Source organism: Pipistrellus hanaki (assembly GCF_964339955.1).
Source record: "Pipistrellus hanaki genome assembly, chromosome: 2".
NCBI lineage: Eukaryota > Metazoa > Chordata > Mammalia > Chiroptera > Vespertilionidae > Pipistrellus > Pipistrellus hanaki.
The window spans coordinates 48,306,117-48,330,692 of record NC_140504.1 but is presented as its reverse complement, the minus strand read 5'-3'; the positions used below and the strand labels follow the sequence as shown (position 1 = coordinate 48,330,692).

General features: G+C 43.4%; 1 protein-coding gene across 5 annotated transcripts in view; it reads left to right on the top strand.

Moving 5' to 3' along the window:
• APOD (apolipoprotein D) overlaps positions 1–24,576 on the top strand; it is a 63,790-nt gene that overhangs the window by 37,534 nt on the left and 1,680 nt on the right. For 4 of the 5 annotated variants that reach the window (XM_084871757.1, XM_084871756.1, XM_084871755.1 and 1 more), the window contains 4 exons: positions 9,587–9,763; positions 12,957–13,105; positions 18,337–18,458; positions 22,269–22,357. In XM_084871757.1, coding sequence (XP_084727883.1) covers positions 12,983–13,105; positions 18,337–18,458; positions 22,269–22,357 — 334 coding nt within the window. In that variant the 5' untranslated portion in view covers positions 9,587–9,763; positions 12,957–12,982. Of the gene's footprint in view, positions 1–9,586; positions 9,773–12,956; positions 13,106–18,336; positions 18,459–22,268; positions 22,358–24,576 lie in introns of those variants that run through there. The other variant, XM_084871754.1, reaches the window with a different exon arrangement.

Below are 24,576 nucleotides of genomic sequence, written 5' to 3'. Positions count from 1 at the left end.
AACTTCCCATGAAATTCCATGGATTCCATATTATAAACACCTAATGGCTGAATTCCCCATTGAAAGCTTGGGGAACTATGAGTTCACTCAGCTAGAAGTAAGAGAACCAGGGCAAGAGCCTCATTGTCCTATTTCTGGACCTGGAATCTCTCCATCAATTTTTTTTTTAAGTTTTAGAAAATTAAGAAAAACAAAACAACTCCTACTGCTTATGCATGGAAAAATCCTGAATTCTGCCTACCTGGCATGGCTCAGGGTTGAGCATTGACCTATGAATCAGGAGATCATGGTTCAATTGTCGGTCAGGGCACATGCCCGGGTTGAGGGTATGGGGCATGCATGAGGCAGCCGATCAATGATTCTCTCTCATCATTGATGTTTCTGTTTCTCTCTCCCTCTTCCTTTCTCTCTGAAATCAATAAAAAAATATTTTTTTTAAAATCCTGAATTTTGTCCATGTTGGAAGGTATGGACAAGGCCCTGCTGCCCTATATATATTCATAAGAACTTAACTCAGGAAGTAAGGTAAGCACTTACCTTATACAGGACTAGTGGCCCAGTGCACAAAATTCATGAACATTAATAGGGAATTAATTAGAGAAAATATTTTAATATTGCTATTTGCCCTTTCTCTATAATAGAAGTGTCAGAGATGAAAGAAAATTAGTAAAATGTATATGAAAATTTCCCTCCTGTCAGAGTCTGGGGCTCGTACCAGGACTTAGAGTTAAGTCCCCGTCTACTCACACGCACTCAGAATTGCAGGAGACCCAGCCCCGGCCAGCCCCATCTCTGTCAAGCCCTGCAGGGCAGGCGGCAAAGCATCAGGTTCTCCGGCCCAGCTCCGGGTGGGAGGCACAGCCCCAGGTCTCCTAGCCCGGCCTCAGGTCCCTGGCCCTGACTCAGAGGCACAACAACCATTGCATATTAGCTCTTTATTATATAGGATTGCAAAACCAGAAGATTGTTTCCCAGCAAACATCTGGAAAAGCCGAAGGCCACAATAACTTGACTGAGAATTCATCTAATGCTCTACTAAGAGGCAGCAGATGTCTTAGCTCCTGGAATTTGACCGATGATAACATTAGATCGTAGACTAAATGGCTTTCAGGTGGCCTTTTTCAAGGAAGGAAGGAATGAGCAGTGTCATCTTTCTCTGCTGAGAAGGTTGATAGATATTTAACCTGAAGGCATTAACCCCTGGCCACTGTCCTAGCTGAACCATTTCACTCTTTCCTATGTTGGGGCAATACGATGGTTAAAAGTGTGAGTTTGGAGTCACACCTCAGGATTTAAATTCTCAGTTCAGCACTTTAGAGAAGTTGCTTGACCACCTCTTTCCATCTCAGGTTTTTAATCTCTTATAAGAACAGTACCAATTCCTACCTTGCAGGGTATGGTGACAATTAGAGCTAATATATGGAAAGCACCTATACAGAGCCTGATTGTCATGTTTCAATAGTTAGGAGTAGTATTATAATTCGTTCCAGGTTGAACCCTGTACCTTCCCCTCTATGTCCCTTACCGAATAAAGCAGTTGCTAGGGCAGATATAATTAGAGGAATGACTGTGTTCAGGGAACTCGCCATGATCAGAGTAGACCAGTTTTGTTTGTCCAACATATCTCAGCAAGATACGTGACTTGACCACAGTCACACAAAGAGAAAATCCTGCGTCTTCTCACCACCAAATCCATATATCTTTCTGCCTCTGGTGACCCACCCTCTGCCTTCCCTCTTGTTTCTATGGCCACAGAACCCTTGCTCCTCTCAAAAGCTAAATGTGCTCTGGATCCCATCATAGTCTTCTACTTAGGGTCGCTCTTGTAGTCTCCACCCACCTCTCCTACATGGTTAATATTTCTTCTGGACAAGATCATTCTCATGTACATGCTCTTAGTATCTCTCTTAACCTCCATGTCTACTTTTAGCTATTAACCATTTCTCTCTTTCCCTTCAATATTAAAGAGAGTTGCTACCTTCACTCCTCAAATTTGGCTTTTATCCCCTATGCTCCATAGTGACTGTTTTGTCACCAATGACCTCCGTATTGTTAAATCCAGGGGTCACTTTTTTATTTTTATTTTCTTTGACCTCTCAGCAAAGGTTGATGATTTCCTCTGTCTTGAAACATTTTCTTCCCTTGGCTCTGTGATAGCTCACTGTTCTCTGTTCTGTTTCCTTTATTGACTCCTTCTCCTTTACTCAACCAGGGATCTGTCCTGAGCATACTTTCGTTCTATCACTGTATGCTTTCTCTCAGTAACTCCATCCAGTCCCATGGACTTTGAGGCCATCTATGTGCTTATGATTCCCAAATCTCTGCCTCTAGCCCTGAATATCCAACTACCATTCTAATGTTTCTACTTGGATTTCTAATAGACAACTCAGACATAATTTATCAGTGAAAAACTTGAGTTTTATTCCCAAACTTTCTCCTTCCTCTGTCTTCCCAGTGTTAGTCATTGGATGTCCATCCACCCAGTTGTTCAACCTATAAATCTAGGAGTCAGTCTTAATTCCCCTCTTTTCTCACTTTCCATATTCATTCCATCAGCATATTTTGTGCACTTTATCTGCAAAGCATATTTCAAATCCATCCTCTTCTTTTCATTTTCAGTACAGTCCCTCTAGTCCAAGCCATCATAACCTGAATGACTGCAATAGCTTCTCAGCTGATCCCTCTGTGATCACTTTACAATTCGTTTTTGACGTGGCAGCCTAACTGATCTTCCCATGCTCTTGCTTAAAACCCTCCCATAGCTTCCCATTGTATTTAAATAAAATCCTAATTCCTCAAAGCAAGGTATAATATGGCTCCTGCCTACGTCCAAACTCATTTCGAATCATTTCCCTCTTTGTCCTCTCCACTCCGGCCACACTGGTCTTTCTATTCACACAAAGACCTGAAACACAAAGTCTGTTCCCATCATGGAACCTTTGGTAGGGTTCTAAGAATTTCCCAGAAAAGGGTTCTAAGAATTTCCTGGATGGGGTTCTAAGTGTTTCTCTCAGATAGTTTCCCAAGAAAACAATTCAAATAAAAGTCTCAGAACTGGCTCTTGTTCCTATATAGAATGCTGTTCCCCATGATCCTTGGGTGACTGGTTTCTTTTTATCACTCACATCTCAGCTTAGATGTAAGTACTCAAATAGGCCCCTTGCTAGCCACCCAACTAAAGTAGCCACCCAGTCACTCCCTTGCATGTCACCCCATGCTCTCATGTACATTTTCCTGTCTCTGTATCTGACTCTCCCCTGGAAGATAAGCCCCACAAGAGCTAGGGCTTTGTCTTTCTTCTTCACCACTACATCTGCAGGACTTACCCTGGTAGTGCCTGAACATGGCAGTGCTTGACATGTGTTGTTGAATGGATGGATGAATGAGTTAGCAACAGAGCTAGGACTAGAACCCAGGCCTCCTGCCTTCCAGTTCAGAATTCTCTCCCCTGAGCCATATCAAGTTTCAATTTTTATCAGTTTGATTGCTTTCCTCTGGTTCACCAGATGCTTGGTGCCATTCAATACTCACCTGGTTCCAGCTCCTAGTGGTAAAAGAAAATGGCCAAGAAGGAGAGGAAAGAAAAAGTGAAAAAAATCATGAAGTATATAATAAATCCCACATGTAGAGAGAATTAAACATTCTCTATTCATGCAATCATCCAGTCACATTTAGTAAACACTTAGGCAATTTTCCAGGGATAACAAGACAAATCTACTCTGAAGGATCTGACAGCCTCCAGAAGGAGACAGAGGCCTCAGTATGAGGGGCCTGAGAACAAAGTAACATGGGCTGTGGAAACACAGAGAAGAGTATGGAAGGCTGCCTGGAGCGGGAGAGAATTCAGGAAGACATTCCAGAGAGGGGAACTTTGGAGCTGACTCTTAAAGAGTGACTTCTCTGAGATGTGAATTTCTGAATCCTACATTTTTCTGAGTCCTATTATCTTAATTGTTTACAACAGTGGTCAGCAAACTTATTAGTCAACAGAGCCAAATATCAACAGTACAATGATTGAAATTTCATCTGAGAGCCGAAAACCGACTTCTGCGCATGGGCCATGAAGTTTCAATTGCACTGTACATGCGCGCCCGCACGTGGTATTTTGTGGAAGAGCCACACTCAAGGGGCCAAAGAGCTGCATGTGGCTCGTGAACTGCGGTTTGCAAACCACTGATTTACAACAAATGTGTATTATTTTGGAATTAAAAAAAAAATGTGACTTTGGGTGGTGGATTTTAAATGAAATAAAGACTGCTTTAGAACACAGGTCTGAATTGGTGTATGGTGCCTAAGAACTTGTGCATGGCTCTACATCACAGAAATAATTTCCCTAAATTATATCATTTATGAATATTTGCAGGAAAAAATAAACTGAGACACAAAAAGAAAATGTGATTTTTCTCATGCTGGGAGTTCTTATAATAGTACTTTGAGCTCCCCAGTTATTGATTCAATGCTGAGGAATAAATATATAAATATACTGATCTCCAACTTACACATTTGGAAACCAATGACATTGCTTTGTGAAAAACTGCAACTGTTTAGAGTAGAGGAAAATACTCTTTTTTATGACATGAATAAGAGTATTTCTTGGTGACAAATGTGATGCTACACAGAGCTCTAACCAGTTTGCCTCAGTGGATAGAGTATCGGCCTGCAGACTGAAAGGCCCCAGGTTCAATTCTGGTTAAGGACACATGCCTGGGTTGCAGGTTCGATCCTCAATAGGAGTGTGCAGAAAACAGCTGATCAATGATTCTCTCTCATCATTGATGTTTTATTTCTCTCTCCCACTCCCTTTCTCTCTGGAAAAAATAAATAAATAAATAAATAAATAAATAAATAAATAAATAAATAAAACACAGAAACTTATAGGCTAGTTCTTTCTCAGGAAAATAATTCAAGTAGAAGTCTCTTAAATATTACCTCTAGTTCCTTTTGCATATATTAGAAAAATATGCAAAATTTATTTTACAAGTATTATTGGGCATGTATTTTATAAGTATTATTCCATTTATTTTACAAGTCCCTTCCATTTATTTTATAAGTATTATTGGGCATTTACATGGGGGTAAGTGGTAAGTCAATGAGACAAATTCTCTGCACTCACAGAGCTTATAGTCTAGTGGGGAAAACACAATAAACAAGAAAAGCCATAAATAAAGGATATACTTTTAGGTAAAGTATAATCCTATATAATAAAAGCCTAATATGCAAATTGACTGAATGGCAGAATGACCAGTCGCTATGACATGCACTGACCACCAAGGGGCAGACTCTCAATGCAAGAGTTGCCCCCAGATCACAGGCCCCAGGCCAGCCAAGGCAGGTGCCAGCGGGGGACCCTGGATTGCCCCGCTGGTCGCCACACAGATTGGCCCTGATCACTTGCCAGGCCTAGGGAACCTACCTGTGCATGAATTTCGTGTACCAGGCCTCTAGTATATATAAAAGGCTAAGTCACCATCTGACCGGTCCACCAGCAGGCAGGTATGGCACACACTGACCACCAGGGGGCAGACCCTCAAAGCAGGATCTGCTGAGCTGCAGTGACTTGACAGTGGTGGTTCTCAGGTGGCACACCAGAGAGGAGGAAGCCAATTCCTTCCAGGGCAGCACAATTCCACCTTTGGCCATGGGTTATGTTATTGCTGTGGCACTGTCAGCCCTGAATCTGGTTTACTGCCAAGCTACAGTGACCACATATGCCCTTAGAGCCAAGGTCCCACCACAGATGCAGCTGGCCGGGGAGAGACAACAGGAGTTTGGCTCCAGGGCATGTCTGGCCCATCTTGCCCAGTCCTACCATGCCAGCCACCTTTTAATTAATTTCCTTTAAGTGTGCATGAATCTGTATACCAGACCACCAGTAAGTACATAATGAAGCAGGTTAAGTGATAGTGACAAGAGTACCATTTTTGAAATGTCTGGAAGGCCCTTTTTTTTTTTTTTTTAAATTGGGACTTTTTAAAAAATATATATTTTACTGATTTTACACAGAGAGAGGAATTGAGAGGGATAGAGAGTTAGAAACATTGATGAGACATCCCGCACTGGGGATATGCCCGCAACCAAGGTACATGCCCTTGACCAGAATCGAACCTGAGACCTTGCAGTTCACAGGCTGACGCTCTATCAGCCTGTGATAGAGCGTCACAGGCTGGGAGGCCCTTTTAAAAAGTGACATTTGAACCCAGCTGGTGTGGCTCAATGGTGTGACTCAATGAGTGCCGACCTATGAACCAGGAGGTCACCAGTTCAATTCCAGGTCAGCGAACATGCCTGGGTTGTGGGCTTGACCCCCAGTGAACATGCCCCCTTGCAGGAGGCAGCCGATCAATGATTCCCTCTAATCATTGATATTACTATTTCTCTCTCCCTTCCTCTCTGAAATCAATAAAATATATATTTTTAAATAAAATCAGTAAATAAAAAGTGACATTTGAGCAGGAATATTGGTTGGGGGGAGGCATTCAGAGTTCTGAGGGGAAAGCATTACAGGAGAAACAACAAGAATCAGTGCTTAATTTCTGACTGTCCTTTTCCATTTTTTTGGCATTCTCACTAAGATTCTTGAAGGCCTCACTAAGTTCCTTGGAGGTTTCTAAAATATTATTGGATAACCTATAACTGTGGTTTTGAACTCTATATCCAGTAGTTCTTCCATTCTTTCATTTGTGGCATGTTTCTTTGTCTCCATATTTTGGCTGTTTCCCTGTGTTTGTTTCTGTGTATTGGGTAACTGCTAATACATCTCCTTGAGTTGATAGAGTGACCTTGTTTAGTAGGAGTCCTATAGGACCCAGTGGCTCAGCCTCCCCAATCACCTGAGGCGGACATTCTTGGTGCACCCCTTTATGGGCAGTGTGTACAGTCTTGTTGTAGTTGGGCCTTGTTTGCTGTTGGTGTCATTGGGAGGAATTGACCTCCAGGCCAATTAGCTGTGAGAACCAGTTGTGACTACAATGGGAGAGCTGCTGGGCAGGAGACATCCTTAGGAGCAGGACTTGCTTCAGTGGGGCTTTGGTGCCTTCAGTGTGTCACTTATGGATGTGAAGAGTTGTAATCTGGTCTGATCACTGGGTATACTGGTTCTCAGGTCTCCAGGAAGGTGCAAAGTCAGCCACTGCCTGGGACCATCCAATAGAAGCTACAGAGAGATCTGCAGATTCCTCCTCTTTGTATCAGGTTTGGATGTGCCCAGATGAGGCCCAGCTGTGAAGCAAAGCAGACCGGTGCTGGTGCCAACCTTGGGCCTTTTATTTATAGCTTTAGGGCTCCCTGACCCAGCTGCAGCTTATTTGACAGGTTTAAGGCTGAGAAAGGACAGGCTATTCAAATGCAAAAGCCACTGCACACAGTTTGGGTGGGGTTGTAAATTGGGTGGGGCTGGGTCTCAGGGAATCTACAGGGTTGAGCAAACAAAAATGGCTGCCAGTCAGCCCTGCACCAGGGAGGTCCCAGCATGGGAACAATGACTTCTGTGAGCACCTCCATCTGGAAGAAAGCTGCCCCTGCATTCCTGCCCCCATGCCAGATAGTCCAGTTTCTCCCAATATGTGTCTGGGACCCCCAGAGTCTTTCTGAGCACTGAGCTCAGAGGAAGTGGGAGTTGTAAGTTCATTTCATGGTGCCAGCCTTTAAAAAGGAGCAGCTGGGTCTCCAGAAGCCTGTGTATCACTCAGCCCCAATCTGCACTGGGTTTTTTGTTTGTTTGTTTGTTTGTTTGTTTTTAATATATTTTATTGCTTTTTTACAAAGAGGAAGGGAGAGGAATAGAGAGTCAGAAACATCAATGGGAGAGAAACATCGATCTGCTGCCTCCTGCATACCTCCTACTGGGGATGTGCCCACAACCAAGGTACATGCCCTTGGCTGGAATCGAACTTGGGATCTTTCAGTCTGCAGGCTGACGTTCTATCCACTGAGCCAAACCAGTTAGGGCTGCACTGGTTTTTATAGTCCGTAGTTCTTACATGCCTGTAGGGACTTTTTCCCCCCAGCTCTGGGACCTGGGGCTGGAGGACTTGTGTGGGGCTTGGACTCCTTGCTCCTTTAGATGGCCTCCGCAGAGGCAAGTGGCATGCCCAGGTGCCAGACCAGCCTGTTGTACGTCTCCGTGCCCCCAACCAGTCTCAATTGGCTTTTTTCTTTACTTCTCTAGTTATAGTACTTCCACTCAGCCAGCTTTCCTGTGGTTCTGGATGATAGTTGTTCTGTATTTTAGTTGTAATTTTGATGTGGTTGTGGGAGGGAGCAAGTACAGGCATTTACCTATGCCCCTTCTTGGTTCCTTCTGCCTGTTTTGTTTTTAACATATATTTTTGTTGATCTCAGAGAGTAAATGAGAGGAAGAGAGAGATAGAAACATCAATAATGAGAGAAAAATATTGATCATCTGCCTCCTGTACACCCCCCATGGGGAATGCAGCTTACAACCCAGGCATGTGCCTTGACCAGGAATTGAACCATGATCTCCTAGTTCAGTGGTCAGCAAACTCATTAGTCAACAGAGCCAAATATCAACAGTACAACAATTGAAATTTCTTTAGAGAGCCAAATTTTTTAAACTTAAACTACTTCTAACACCATTTCTTCAAAATAGTCTCACCCGTGGTATTTTGTGGAAGAGCCACACTCAAAGAGCCAAAGAGCCACATGTGGCTCATAAGCCGCAGTTTGCCAACCACAGTCCTAGTTCATAGGTTGATGCTCAACTACTGAGCTACGCCAGCTGGGCTGTTGTTTTATATAAGGTTTAATTATATAAATTTTTTTTCTATTACTAACAAATTTGAGAATGAATTTTATTTAGGATCTAAATATCCTACAAAGGTACCATCTTATCTATATGCCACTAAAAAATACTCCCTGACTATCACAAAGGCATAGAATCCAATTCATGAGTCTAAGCTGCTCATTCCACAGAGATAGATAAAACCTAACCAGAAGTACCCTTGGATTTAAATCCCATTCCCATCCCAAGCAGTGACTGGGAGGGTCATTAAAGGTACAGAGAAGAGCTGCAGAAGACAGCTTTGGTGTTCTCAGCTTTTAGCTGGAACTGTTGCAGAATTGGTATCTAGCCCATAACCCCAAGCTCTGATGGAGACAGGAATGGCAGTCTCTACTTCACAGTGAGGAGACTGAGAATCAGAGAAGTACGTGGCTTACCCAGGATCACACAGAAAGTCAACTCCAATTCCTAAACTTCCCTCTGTTGCCTAAACCTCATTCCAGGCCAGGGACCACATGGGTTAGAACCCCTGCTCCATTTCAGGAAATGAGGTTGTTGATTTTTCATTTACACAAAAATGAAAAATAACACCAGATGTTTTCTTTGAAAACATTGTAAGTCATCTTTACTGGAACTTTAAAGTGCGGTCTGACTAAGAAAATTAAATTAGAAAATCCACATAGCAAAAAAACAAACAACAACAAAAAAACAGAATATTTTGAATGAAATGCACTTTGTCTTTCACACACACAAACAATATCTCATTGTTTCTTCTTCAGGGAGCAGCTGTGAAGGAAATTGGGGGAGGGAGATGGTCAAAACATTCCATCTTTGTGTTTTATACAGAGCTAAGCTTTTAGTCCAGCCCTCCTGAACTGCAGGGGGGTGTGGCATGCATTAAAATTAAACGTCAATGACCTGATGAAGCTTATAAAATAACCTGGGAGAAGCCAGTCACCTAAACAAGGCATCTCAAAGTTGGTGGTTTTGCATCCGGAAACTGCCTTCATCTTGATAAAAAAGGTATGTACTGTAGTTTTGATTTTTTTTAAGGATGAATAATGCTTAAAATGGAGACGGTCTTGATTTTTTTTCTGCCCCTTTTCAGCTAAAAATTCATAACTAACATGATTATGAGACTTACATGCTGTCCACTGCTCCAAGAGGGCCACTGAACTAACATGATAGAGGGCTTGTGCCCGTAGCTTTGCAGACTTGATCTAATTTTCCCTCACACAAACTGCGGTTCAGATTTCTGAAGCAACAGGCCCAAGATAAAACTGCCAACAAACACCAGAACTGGGTTGTCGACTCAATGTTGACTCACCTCAAGATCTTCCACTTGCAATATATACTCTCTCTGTACTAATTGAGACAATTGAGAGAACTTTCCAATACTATACTAGATGAATTCTCGGGCAGTTGTTATCCAAATGTTCAGTACAGGAAAATACTGAAAAGCAAACTGGAATTGTGTGGCTAGAAAATGCATCTAACAATATGGCACAAAAATGTATTCTTCAGAAGATATGTTTTCTTGTTAAATTCAGTAGCTAAATGAGTTTTCAAGACTCATTTGCTTGTGGAAATGTATGTTACTACATGAAATCTAAAAATCTAGTCCTTAATATTCTTCAGCTTCTTGAGATCAGAGGCCAGGTCACGCTAACATGCGGGAGTTAGGAGTGCAGTGTTAGGAGATCTGGCAGAAGCTCTGGCTCCACAGCTTACCAGGATGTGAGTTGGATCCTTCCAGGAGGGATGGTTTGGAGATTCAGTGCCTGACACTTGTAAAATCCCGAGGCCAAGGCATCTGGGTGGGAAGCTCAATGAATGTGAGCAGTGGTTCTCAGAGTCAGTGCTGGCCCAGTGGATGCCCCTTAGAATTATTCTTAAATTATTTACTATTCAATTAATATAATATTTAAATTACATGCATTTTAAAAAGTATTTAAACTATTCTCATTAGGACAATCTTCCCATTAGTATTAATTAGAAGATGCAAAAATGTGTTATATATACCCAAGTTCATAGGTACATGTTAATGATGTGATTTATCCTCAGTAGGTACTCAGTAAGTGTTAGAATTAGAATGGAAGGGGCAGTGAAAAATTGTGGATTTTATGAACCCTTTCTCTCACAAAAAAAGTTCTGAGTATAGGAATAAAATTCCTGCAATAAAGAGGTATCTTTGGGAGAGATGCAATCAAGGGTAATTAGCCTTGCTCTGAAATCCTCCTACAGAGCTAAAAAACATGTTTCAGCCCACAGTAGAACATTTTGTATTATAATAGGAGAGCTGTCAGAGCAAAATGTGGAACTGACTTTTGGTGTAGCTGTCACGTGGGGAGGTGAGACTCATCAGGGTGTGCAAAAGGAAGCCTGGCTCAGAGCCTCTGCAAAATGGACCTCTGGAGATGGGGTGCGAATCCCAGCTCTCTGCCCTCTGGGCTCAGCTCCCCATCTGTACCGTTGGGGGCGGGGGAGAGTGGATAAACAGCCTCTAAGGTCTGGCGCAGTGTTTGGGACCCTCTGGAATGTGTATAATGGGTGTCCCTCCTTTGAAGTTAGCTCTCCTGGGCCAGGCACTGAGTGTGGCGCCTACTGGGACCAAAAATAGATGGAGCTCCAGTGGTTCCAAGAGCCTCTTGGAAATGGACACACACTTTTGTAGATTTAGGCTGGATTTCTGCAAATCCATCATCCCTGAAAAAGTTACACGGAGGTAGGGGTTGATGGGAAATGGGGCTTCAGAGACTAAGGAAGGTGATCCCCCGAACCCCACACCCCTGCAGACTTGCTCAAGGGGAGGGCTCCCAGCGACTACCCCTCCCCCCACCGCCCCTGGCAGCACTTACTCGTTATGTAATTTTTCTTTTGAAAACCAGCCAGGAAACTTCCAGAAAAAAAAAAGAAAAAAAAAAAAAAAGCTATTGATCATTAAAGTTATTTGAAAGTTTAGAGACTCATTATAAAGTGGGGATAATTATTCCTATTATGACACATCCTTTTAAATGCTCAGATCTGGGAACATTTTGCTTGCGTGGATCCAGTCCTCCTCATCACAAGGAGAAAGGCAAAGAGCTGGAAATAGCTCTGGTGCAGCTACAGGCAGGGAGTCAGTCACATGGAAGAGAACAGACAGAAAGCAAGTCAGTGAGAAAAGCAGGGAGCAGCCTGGAGCAGACCCTGCCAGTGGCCCTGCAATGCCCAACCCACCCGCACCCTCACCCCTCTACCCTCCCCGGCTGCCCCCCCTCAAAGCAAGCTGCCTCTGCTGCCAGAAGGGTGCTTTGGGCAGAAATACTGGTTGCAAAGTTGCATGCCAGCTACTAGTCCTCAGCACGTCTAGGAAAAATATCCCCAATGGAATGTAAAAAGAAGAAAAGAAAAAAATCAGAAACAATCATTTGTCTTGCTTTTCCTAGTAATAGTATCTAGCATTTATTGAGCATTTTCTCTGTATCAGACGCTGCTCTAAATGCTCTCTCTAGTATTTCATTTTAATTCTCACAAAACTTTATGAAGTGGATGATTACTATTCCTATTTAATAGACTAGGAAACAGAAGCATAACTGGGACACAGTTATACTTAGTAGATGGCAAAGCCAGAACTCAAACCCGGGACCCTGCTGCTCCCTGTCAAGGTTTCCAGCCCTACTCCTGGGTGGATAAACAGCTCAGCAAGACTGGGGCAGGGGGGAGGAGGAGGGCAGGAAGGCATTTCTCTTATGAATTCATAAGATACTAAATGTTACAGTGCTTTGTTCTCATTCTTTTCTCTCTTATGATTCACTTGACAGCTTCAATCTCTCCCTTTGCTGTCTCCTGCCCCCACATCGTTTCTGTTCACTCAAATATATATGGTGCCTGACACTACATGGTTCTGTGGGGGAGTCCAAGGAGAATCAATCAGACACAGTGTCCACATTGAAAAATGCCTAATTCGGGGAGGGGAAGTGGTTGTAACACAAATACAACAAACACTAATATCAGGCAGAGTGTGCTCTATGCAGGTGCCAAGGCTCTAGAGAGAGGCTGGAGGGGGGGATTGGGGGAGGGGGTAACACCTCACAGCAGTGCTGACAGTTCAGGTGGCCCCCGGGGAATACGGGGCTGAGTGGGAGGCTTGCCCACAGAGGGACCTGCCAGCCCAGAAATCTTTCTCCAGAGAATGCTCAGAAGACTCCCTTTGCTTTGCTTCCTCCAATCCCAGGTTCCACCTCAGCCAACAGCCCCAAGATGGTGACTGCCCTGCTGCTGCTCTCGGCACTGGCTGGCCTCTTCGGGGCGGCAGAGGGACAAGCGTTCCACCTGGGGAAGTGCCCGACTCCTCCGGTGCAGGAGAACTTTGACGTGAACAAGGTGTGGTAAAAGGCTAACCTCCGCTTGTTTTCTGTCTCCTGTTTGAATGCGGGCCCTACCAGGCTCAGCTACAATATTGTTCTGCTTTGGTGGCCACAGCAAGCCTGGGGGGACCTACTTAGCTTCTTTGTGATTCTGAGACAAGAACTGGGAGCAGGGGGTGTTTGTAAGCCAATACCAGGAAGCGCCAGCGACTGTGTAGGAAAGTGAGACAGCGAAGGCAGGAAGCAATAAAGGCTGCATTCAGGAGCAGGCTGCTCTGTGAACAACGAGGTTCAGTCCTGCTGGGGACCCTCTGAGGAAACGTGTGGAATGTACCTCAGAGCGTCCCAGCGATGGGTGTAAGTGGGCCGCGGGAGTTCCGGAGGCAAAGCTGCCTGGCAGAGAAGGGGACGGAGGGGCAGTGTGTGTGGAATTGTCTGTGGCTGGAGTAAACCCAAAACAAAGGTGGACTGAGAGGGCACGGGACCAGGCGTCAGCAGCAGTTGCTGCAGTAGCATTGTCCCCATCCTGCCCATGAGGAAGCTAAATGTTGAAGCATTTATAACCTACGCGGTCACACAGCCAGTGAGTGCAGACTGGGATTCAAAACTCGGCTTCCCTGCAGTACACAGGGTACTCAAACAGGGCCTAGGAGAGGCCAGAACTCCCCAAGAGGCTTTCTTGTTACCTGCACTAAAGAGATATCAATATAACCAGCTGGCCCATGTATGGCTTATCTTCCTCAAATTAGGCCCAGCCTTACTGAATTCCTGTGTGGCCAGGGGGATGGAGCAGCAGAAGAGGCAGCTTTTGGATGGCATGATTTAGAGAGGCTTCTCATTGTTGCTAACTCAAGGCTAGAATCTCCCCATTAAGACATATTCTCCCCGAAACCGGTTTGGCTCAGTGGTGGAGCGTCGGTCTGCGGACTGAAAGGTCCTGGGTTTGGTTCCGGTCAAGGGCATGTACCTTGGTTGCGGGTGCATCCCTGGTGCGGGGTGTGTGGGAGGCTGCTGGTCGATGTTTCTCTCTCATCGACTTTTCTGGCTCTCTGTCCCTCTCTCTTCCTCTCTGTAAGAAATCAATAAAATATATTTAAAAAAAAAAAAAAAGACATATTCTCCTTAGTAGACGTTTGGGTCTCTCTTTTAAGAAGCAATTCGTTCCCTCAGTGGATAGTGTGTCGGCTTGTGGACTGAAGGGTCCTGAGTTCGATTCTGATCAAGGGCACATGCTCGGTTACGGGCTCAATGCTCAGTAGGGGGCGTGCAGGAGGCAGATGATCAATGATTCTCACCATTGATGTTTCTAACTCTCCCAATCCAGGGAACTTCAGTTACATTTCAGTTTGGGGATAAAATCCCAAGATACATTGGAAATTATAATTGATCTGTATTTACAAAAGTCCTTTGAGAAATAAAGCATGGAGTTTTACTGAGATGTAATCCTTAAGCTACATAATTTACCTATTTAAAGTGGTTTCACTTTCAGTGGTTTTTAGTATATTCAGTTATGAAACTATCACAGCAATCAATTTTATTTTTTAATATGTCTTATTGATTTTTTTTACAGAGAGGAAGGGAGAGGGACAGAGAGTTAGAAACATCAATGAGAGAGAAACATTGATCAGCTGCCTCCTGCACACCCCCCATTGGGGATGTGCCTGAAACCAAGGTACATGCCCTTGACCGGAATCGAACCTGGGACCTTTCAGTCCGCAGGCTGACGCTCTATCCACTGAGCCAAACTGGTTTCGTCACAGCAATCAATTTTAGAACATTTTTAGCATCTCAAAAAGAAATTCCATACCCATTATTAGTTGCTCCCCACTTCCCCCCAACCTTCTATGCCCCAAGCAATCAATAATCTACTTTTTCTCTCTGCGTGGCTCTGCCTATTCTGGACATTTCATAGAAATGGAATCATACAATAGGTCTTTTATGACTGACTTCTTCTACCAGCACAATGTGTTCAAGGTTCATCCATGTTCTAATATAAATCAGTACATCGTCTCTTTTCATTGCCGAAGAATATCCTACTGTATGGGTCATGCCACATTTTAGTCATCTGTTCATCATTTGAGTTGTTTACACTTTTTGACTATCAGGAATAATGCTGCTATGAGCATTTGTGTCCAGGGTTTTTGTTTCCTTGTCTGGTTTCATGGACGGACATACACTCTCAATTTCCCTGGATGTATATCTAGGAATAAAATTGCTGGGTCATATGGTAACTCCATGTTTAACCTTTTGAGAAACTGCCAGGCTCTTTTCCAAAAGACCTGCACCATTTTATATTCCCACCAGGAGTGTATAATTCTCATTTTTCCAAATCTTTGCCCATACTTTTATTGCCATATTTTTTACTATAACCATTTTTAGTGGATATGAAGTGGTATCTCATAGTGATTTTGATTTGCATTCTTTTAATAGCTAATGATGTTGAGCATCTTTTCATGTGTTTATGTGTTGAAGTCTATTGCCCATTTTCAGTTGGGTTATTTATCTTTTAATTATTGAGATGTAAGAGTTTTTATATATTTTAGATACAAATTCCTATCAGGTATATGATTTGCAAGTTTCTTCTCCCATTCCATGGATTGTCATTTTACTTTGACACATGTAAGTTTTTAATATTAATGACTTCTAATTTATCTATTTTTTCTTTTCTTTTGTTGCTTCCATTTTTGGTGTCATATCTAGAAAGCAATTGCCACCTTGGCCAGTAGTGCTAAGTGGTTAGAGCGTAAACCCACACACCAGAGGATCATAAGTCTGATTCCTGGTCAAGGGCACATACCTGGGTTGCAGGTTTGATCCCTGGCCCCTGTCAGGGTGCATGCAATTGGCAACCAAAGGATGTGTCTCTCTTCCTTCCTCCCTTCCTTCCTTCCTTCCTTCCACCCTCTCTAAAAATCAATGTAAAAAATATCTGTGAGAAGATTAATAACAACAACAAAGCCATTGCCTAACCCTAGGTTATAAAGATTTACTACTATATTTTCTCCTAAAATATTTTTAGATCTAAGCCTATGATTCATTTTAAATTAAATTTTGTATATAGTATGACACAACTTATTCTTTCACATGTAGATATTCAGTTGTCCCTATTTGTTGAGAAGACTATTCTTTCTTCATTGAATAGTCTCAGCATTCTTGCTGAAAATCAATTGACCATGTATGTAAGAGTTTATTTTTGGACTCCCAATTCTGTTCTATTGATCTATATGGTTATCCTCATACCAGTATGTATAGTCTTGATAACTATAGTTTTGTGATTCAGTTTTGAAATCAGAATGTATGAGTCTTCCAACTTTGTTTTTTGGCTAGTTTGGGTCCTTTGTATTTCCATATGAATTTTAGGATCAACTTGTCAATTTCTGTAGAGAAACCTGTTGGGAGTTTTAATAGAGATTACATTAAATCTGTATGTATATCAATTACTATCTTAACAATTTTGTCTCTCAACTCATGAACTTAAGGTATCTTTCCACTTACTTAGGTCTTCTTTAATTTCTTTCAACAGTGTAGTTTTCAGAGTACAAGTTTTATGTTTTTCTGGTTAAATTTATTTCTAAGTATTTTATTTTTTGACTAGAGGCCCAATGCACAAAGATTCGTGCAAGAATGGGCCTTCCTTCCCCTGACTGCCAGCATGGACTTCACTCTGGCCAGAACCACCTTTTCACTCAGGCCCAGAGCCATCTTTCTGCCTTCCCACGCTACCCAGATGCTCCTAGCAGCCAGGAGCAGGGGTGGGATGCCTTTGTCATCACCCCCACCCCCACCCCCACCCCTGACTGAGCCTGCATATGCAAATTAACTTACCATCTTTATTGGGTTAATTTGCATACTCATTCCTGATTGGCTGGTAGGCATCACAAAGGTATGGCCAATTTGCATCTTGCTCTTTTATTAGTGTAGGTGTCATTATAAATGGAATTTTCTTAATTTCACCTGCAGATTATTCATTGTAAGTGTAGAAAGAAATTTGATTTCTGAGTATTCATCTTGTATCCTTTAACCTTAATGAATTCATTTATTAGTTCTAATACTTTGTGTGTGTGTGTGTGTGTGTGTACATTATGATTTTCTGTGTACAAAAATTATGTCATCTACAAATAGAGAATCATACTTCTTCCTTTCCAGGATTCTTTTTAGACATTGCATTCCCCTATGTAGGAAGAGAAATTGAGACTCTGTAACCTGGAAAAATCAAGAAAATAGATTCTCCTCTATAGCCTCTGGAAAGGAGCATAGCCTTGCCCACATCTTGGCTTTAGACCAGGGAGACCCATGTCAGACTTCTGACCTACAGACCTATAAGGAAGTAAATTTGTGCTGTTTTACACAAATTGTAGCTTAATATATACACTATTTGCACGTGATTCTTTTATTAAAGGTACCTTGGAGATAATTACACATTACCCTTTTAAAAAAGTATGTATAACATTCCACTGTATAAATGTGTCATTATTTACTTACTCGGCCCCCTACTAATGCTCACTGAGACTGTTTCCTGCCTTTTATTATTACTCATTGTACTGCAACAAATAATCTTGTGCCTACACCATTTCTTTCACTACATTTCCAGAAGTGGAATTTCTGTATTTAGTTGTGCTAGATATTGCCAAATTACCCTCCGTGAAGGTTGTAAATTGGTTCAGTCTCTATGCCAGGCACTGAATGGAAGCACACAGTTGCACATTTCCTTTAAAGTTGACTCTGTATGCCAAAGTTATGAACTGAGAGTGAGCCTCAGTGGAAGAATGATACAGATTTTCTAAGTCCTGATCATCTGCCCAAAGCCTCTGAGGCCCACTCCCCGTGTGAGGTCATGTGAGGAGAATGCAGTCACCTCTGGACTCCCACCGTGAGCATATCTAAGTTTGTACACAATTCAAAGATGCCATGAAGAATCATAAAACGTTTGAGATGGCACCTTATGTCATCTAATCCCTTACTTTGACAGAGATTCGAATTTCACATAGATTTTGTCTGAAGGGGACACAGAGCGAATCTAAATAAAGAGCACTTTAGGAATAGAATGTGGCATTCAATCAATGCATGCACATCCGAATCACTTATTCTCCTTTGAATGGTTATCTTGCTCCGTTGCTAGTGGGAACAATGCAGCCCATTTTGCCTGGTTTCCCCAGGAAAGGGCTCTGCTCTGAAAGACAACAATAGAGGAGGGTTTGCAGGTCCCCAGAGAGTCGCAGGGTTTTGCTCTACTTGTTGTCTCCGCAGTATCTTGGAAGATGGTATGAAATTGAGAAGATCCCAGTGAGCTTTGAGAAGGGAAGCTGCATCCAAGCCAACTACTCACTAATGGAAAACGGAAACATCAAAGTGATAAACCAGGAGCTGAGGTGAGTGGCTGCGGTTTCAAAGGCATTTGCACATCCTGGAGCCTGCCCTGCAGAGCGCTGTCCTGGAGTGACTGGGTGCCCTTGCAGTCTAGTTCAGGGAGGGTTCAGTCATTGCTGGGCCTTCTCACACAGGCCCTGAGAGGAAAGCTTTTGGCAGGCAGGACGGTGGGGACTAAAAGTCTCTCATTTCCCTGCCCACTTGCTGACCACCTATTGCGCACTGGATCCTGGAGAGGCACTGAGCACTCAGTGGTAAGTAACCCAAACTGCAGGGTTCCTGTTCTCACCACAAAATAGGTACTCGGGTAGCAAAGGACATCAGGGACCATCTTGTCTGACCTCCAATCCAAGAGAGAAGCCCTTCCCATACAGCTACTGCCAGAGGCATCCAGCTTTGCTTGCAGCTTCCGGGAACTGGGAGCGCATCACCAGCCATGACAGTTTATCCCATCTCCCGACAGCTTCAGCTATTAGAAAACACCTCTTCTTATGAAGCAAGGATCAAATACACAGGGAGCCACATACTAGATTATGTGGACAGGATATCCTGTAGAAGTGTACCTTTTTGTTACTGAAGGCTTTTCCCAGGTTAATGTTTGATCCCAAAATTCACATTTTGAAAAGCAACCATAAGCTTTCAAAAGCCACAGGAAAACTCCTACCTACCCTCCATCAACAAAGATAACAGCAACAATAAAAATAGTAACTAGCATTATTTAAGCATTTCCTATATGCAAGGCATTATTCTGCGTATATATATTTTAATAATAAAAGCATAATATGCTAATTAGAATGGACATCCTTTCAGGACAAAGCCGGGGCTGACACTGAGAGATCATGGCGGCCACTGCGGCTGCGAGGGAGGGATCCAGGCTGCCGCCATGTCTGGGATTGCCTACTCTTGCACGAATTTCGTGCATTGAGCCTCTAGTGTACTCTATATATACATTTATGTATAGCTATGTGAGTGTGCAGGTATAGGGTGGGGCAAAAGTAGGTTTACAGTTGTTCATATGGAAAATAATACAATAATCTATACAATAAAAGCCTAAGTGACCATTACGGCTGAACCACCAGAACGACCAGTTGCTATAATGCGCACTGACCACCAGGAGGCAGATACTCAACATAAGAGCTGCCACCTGGTGGTCAGTGCACTCCCACAGGGGGAGCACTGCTCAGCCAGAAGCTGGGCTCGTGGCTGGTGAGCGCAGTGGCAGTGGTGGGAGCCTCTCCCGCCTCTGCAGCAGCATTAAGAGCAGCCAGCAGGATGGTAAGGAGCAAGGGGTCCTGGACTGCAAGCTGTACCGAGGGACCCTACCTGCACCCCCCCCACACACACACCCAATGCACGAATTTCATGCATCGGGCCTCTAGTTAATAATTCAAGAATAAACTGTTTCACATAGCCACAGCTGTAAACCTATTTTTGCCCTACCCAGTATATTTATTTAATCCCATAACAATCCTGACGTAGTGCTATTATTAACCCCATTTTTATAGGTAAGGAAACTGAAGTACAGTGTAATAAAGTAATTTGCCAAAGGGGTTATAACTGATGAAGCTGAGATTCCAACCCAGGGAGAAGTGACACCGGAAAAGAACTGGAGACAGACAAGAAAAAACAGGCTGAAAATATAGGGTTGTTTTTCCAGTTCCCTATGGGCTCTGAGAATTGTGTTCAACTTCAAGAAAACAACTATAAACCAGCCTGGAAGTTACTCAGGCTCAAAAGCACCTTCTGAGGCCATCCTATTATCCACTCAGCTTCCAACAATGGGTTGATTCCCTGACCTGCATAAACCAAAGAAACAAAGTAAAGATCTTAAGGGTCTCTAGAGAAAAATTCAGCTCATTCGGAGCCCAGGAAGGATTACAGGAGCTGAGTTGTAGACACCCAGAAGAGCTCACAGGAATTCTGTAGGCCCTACCGTTGCAATGCCTTTATTTCAAATTATTTGTCCCATTCTATGACCAATGTTCAGACAATGACGTAAATCCCAGCACTATGTGATCTCCCCACCTCTCCTTTGGAGTGAGGAGGATCCTGAGTGTTAGGTCTCCTTGCCTCTCAGGTCATATCTGGTTAAGGTACAAGGGGACATGAAGAAAGGTTTTCTAGTTCAGAAAAATGGTCTCGTTTCTCCTTCCAGCAGTGAGTGGAGTGCAGTGAGTGGGGCAGAGAGTCTGAGCTAAGCACTAGACATTGTCAGCGAATTTGAGGGACAAAGCAGCTGGCACAGGGTTGGGAGCCAAAAGGCTCAGGCTTTTGAAGAAGGTTCCCAGTTACAAATCCTGGTTTAGCCACTTACTAATGACAAGATCTTAGATAAGTTGTAATAATCCTCTCAGCCTCCCTCTCCTCCTGGGTAAAATGGCAATAATCATAGCACCTCCCCCCAGAGGGCTTTGTGACTAAGAGTAAGGCAACACATGTAAAGCACTTAGACCAGCGTTAGGCATATAATCATCTTTTAATAAATATTTCCTATTATTGTTAGTCTGCTGCTACAACAAAAAATTCATGCATCTTCCCATGAGCAAGTTATGAGTTTATGCTCAGAGAGTGGTGTTTTAAAAAATGTTCTGGAGCACAATGCAAATGACAGTGAAAAGGGGAAAAAGCCTAATGGGGAGAGACTAGTTTGTTGCTAAGCAACTGTATGTAGATAGAAATGGACCATCTTCCCAATGGCTGAGCTCCAGGTGAGAGAGCAGGGCTCTGTCTGCAGCCCTATTTAAAGATAAGCAGACAATGCATCCAGGATCACCACGGTACATTCCTACCCTCCCTGACCTGGTGCTTGTTGGCTGGTTTCTAGGATATTCATCACCACTAACCAAAGCCTACTGGCCTCTGACACATTGCTCTAATTTTAGTTTGCCCCTGGAGGACTGATTAACAGGCAGCTCCTCTCCCGGCTTCCTAGGAAGAGCACCCTGATGTCTGAGCACCTTCCCTCTGTGCTGCCTCCATCCCCAGGGTCCATGAGGTCACTGGGAATTATCCAAAAATGAGGCCACTTCCCTTCAAAAGAGTGAAAGTATTTCACACCCTAAGACCACCACTTTTATATACCTACCATTTTATATACCACTAAGAAAGAAATGACACTGCCAATTATAAGTGTAGGGTAACATTAATTGAAAGATGCACATTTCTTCATAGTTAATGTCTCTAAGACCTGGATGCACCTGAGAATCACTGAAATAAGGTGTTTGCTGGTTGCCTGCTTTACCTGGCGTACATTGAAATCTCCCACATTCAGGCAGAAGCTTGCTGAACTGAAAGGGGCCTCGGAGTTCATGTGTATGAACCCTTTTATGGGAAAGGTGATCGCAAAGGCCAAAGAGGGTCTTGCAGAGCCAGACTCCATGTTTTGGCCTCCTCTATTTTAAAAAAGCGATTCACTTTTTTAAAAAGACTCAGTGTCCTGGGTTATTGTGTTTGTTTTTTCTATTTTTACTTCCTCTTTCTGGAGCCTTGCAGGCCACTACGTACAGTCCAAAAACCAGTGTTGAAGTCCAAGGGCCTAACACAGTGTCTAATCTTGGAGCATTGCCATTGCTGCTTTTCATTTCCCCAAGGCTGCCTTCCTCCGCTTGGTCTCAGAGACAGTTGCAAACTGAAGAGGAAAGGATAGAACTGGAGTCTGACGTACCTTTGAGGTCCTCTTGAATCAGAATTTGCAATGTTAGCCACTATGCTTCTTAAGTGTAACGAATCTTGCCCTTCATCGATTTTTGGCTTTCATGAGTTATTTATTTATTTATTTATTTATTTATTTACTTATTTTTAACTCATTGCAGATCTGATGGAACTGTGAATCAAATCGAAGGTGAAGCCTCTCAGAGCAACTCTACCGAGCCCGCCAAGCTGGGAGTAAAGTTTTTCTGGTGTAAGTATCCACTTCTCTCAGGAGGTTTCAGGGACAGGAGATAAGCAAACTGAGGGCTAAGAACCCTGGGCTGGACACGGTTGTGCCCCATCTGAGTATCAATAGTGATTCAATGCATAATTATTTATTGAGCACCTACTCCATGCCAGGCACTGGGCAAGTTGCTAGAGACGCAATGATGAGGAAGACTGAGCTGGCCCTTGTCCCCGAGGAGCCTGTATCCCAGTGTGGATAGGGACAGGTATCCAGGCAGTTCATACAAAGCTGTAGTGAGTATTTCAACAGAGGAGACCCAGAGGGGCCCACCCAGTGCTTCAGCAGAAGGAGACCCATACCAGTCTTGTTTCCTAGAGGAAACGGAAGCCTGAAAAATTAGTCGTTATTAGCAGAACAACTAACATATACAAAAGCTTAGAGACAAGAAACTGGTAAGAGTAAAGGTAAGTCTGAGTCCTGATTCTGTCTGCTACTTTCCAGCCACATGGTTAGGGTCCCTGAGAAATATTTAATCGCAGGCATTTGCCCTCCGAGTTCTGCACTGAGGATTGACCATAGGCAACAGAAAAAGCACCATATATGAGTTTTATTGCTGAATTAATTAGGTTAATTCAGCTCAGAACCATGAGACTTTCTAAGGCCAAAAGTGCTTGGGAACACCTCTCTACACCTGTGGGGCAGACACAGAAGTGGCCAGCTGCAAGCCCTCCTCCCCCGTTTCCCCATTGATGAAGGGCCTAGAGTAGGGGTGTCGAACTCAATCAGAGAAGGGGCCAAAATCTAAAATCCAGCCTAAATCGCGGGCCGAATGGTTTACTGAACAGTCATAAACTGACAATGTCATAAACTGACAGCGGAGTGCAGTGATGACAGCGCGGTGCGGGCCACATTGCAAGGCCTGGCGGGCTGGATTTGGCCCGCGGGCCTTGTGTTTGACACATGTGGCCTAGAGCAGTGTTTCCCAAACTTCTCTCATGATGAGAATCACCTGGTGGAGTTGTTAAAACACAGATTCCTGCATCCCAACTAAGAAGTGCTAAACTAGAATTTTTGGGAACATATAGGTAAAATTGTATACTTAACTAGTGCTCTAAGACAGATTTTATATACAGAGCACTAAGTTAGGTATGCAATTTTACCTATATGTTCTCAAAAATCCTAGTTTAGCACTTCTTAGTTGGGATTCAGGAATCTGTGTTTTAACAACTCCACCAGGTGATTCTCATCATGAGAGAAGTTTGGGAAACACTGGCCTAGAGTGGGGCAGAGAGGAAGTTCTTATTCTATAGACCAAGATAGAAATGCTGGGAGGAGGAGAAAACAGTTCCTCCCACACATATGACTGTGGGCAACTAACTTCACATCTACACCTAGTGTTGTGTGGATAAACTAGATCACACCTGCTCTTTATGTTGTAAGGGGCTTTGTACAGGCCAGTTCCTCTTGTGGTTTCTACACATAAGAAGGTGAAATAAAGAAAGGCTACATGACAGGAGGCAGGGGGAGGGGACACATGTAATACTTTCAACAATAAAGATTTAAAAAGAAAAAAAAAAAAAAGCTAAGTGATATAGGCACAGTCATTGGACTAATTAGAGGCAGAGCTGGGACTAAAAGCTCTAGGTCTCCAAGCTCTCAACTGAGGGCTGGGGCTGGGACGGAAGGTCAAATATTATGGGCACAACCTTCTTAAGGAAGCCAAGCAGGAACTAAAAGACACAAGAGTTGTTGGCTGGGAAAGCAGAGGAAGAAGAGATTTATTGTTGAAGGGATCAGATGTTTACAGTGTTTTGCAGAGTGTATGGGAGATGATGGGAAAGAATGTTCCGAGCGGAGAGAACGGCATGAGAAAGGGCCTGAAGGGTCCATGAAGTTCTTAGAAGACAAGACCAGGGAGGGTCTCCACGGCCATGTTACATAACTTGAAGGTCCTGACCTAAAACTTTGACAGTCAATGCTTTCTAATAAAGAGGCATGGAAGTTTTCTTTGCTAAAAGGAAAATATCTGAGTAAATTTATGCAGGCGCGCTAGACCCTGTGGGAGGAAGACAGGATGGGGATGCCTGGGTGTGTGCAGTGGGGCGAGCTGCTGCTGCTGACGTGTCACTCAGGGCTGAAGAGCTCTCAGTCCGCTGGGAACCCACAGAGCAGTTGACCCTCCACCACAGTAGCAGATACGTGGCAAATACATGCTCTCATGAGTGAGCCAGGCAGGTGGCACC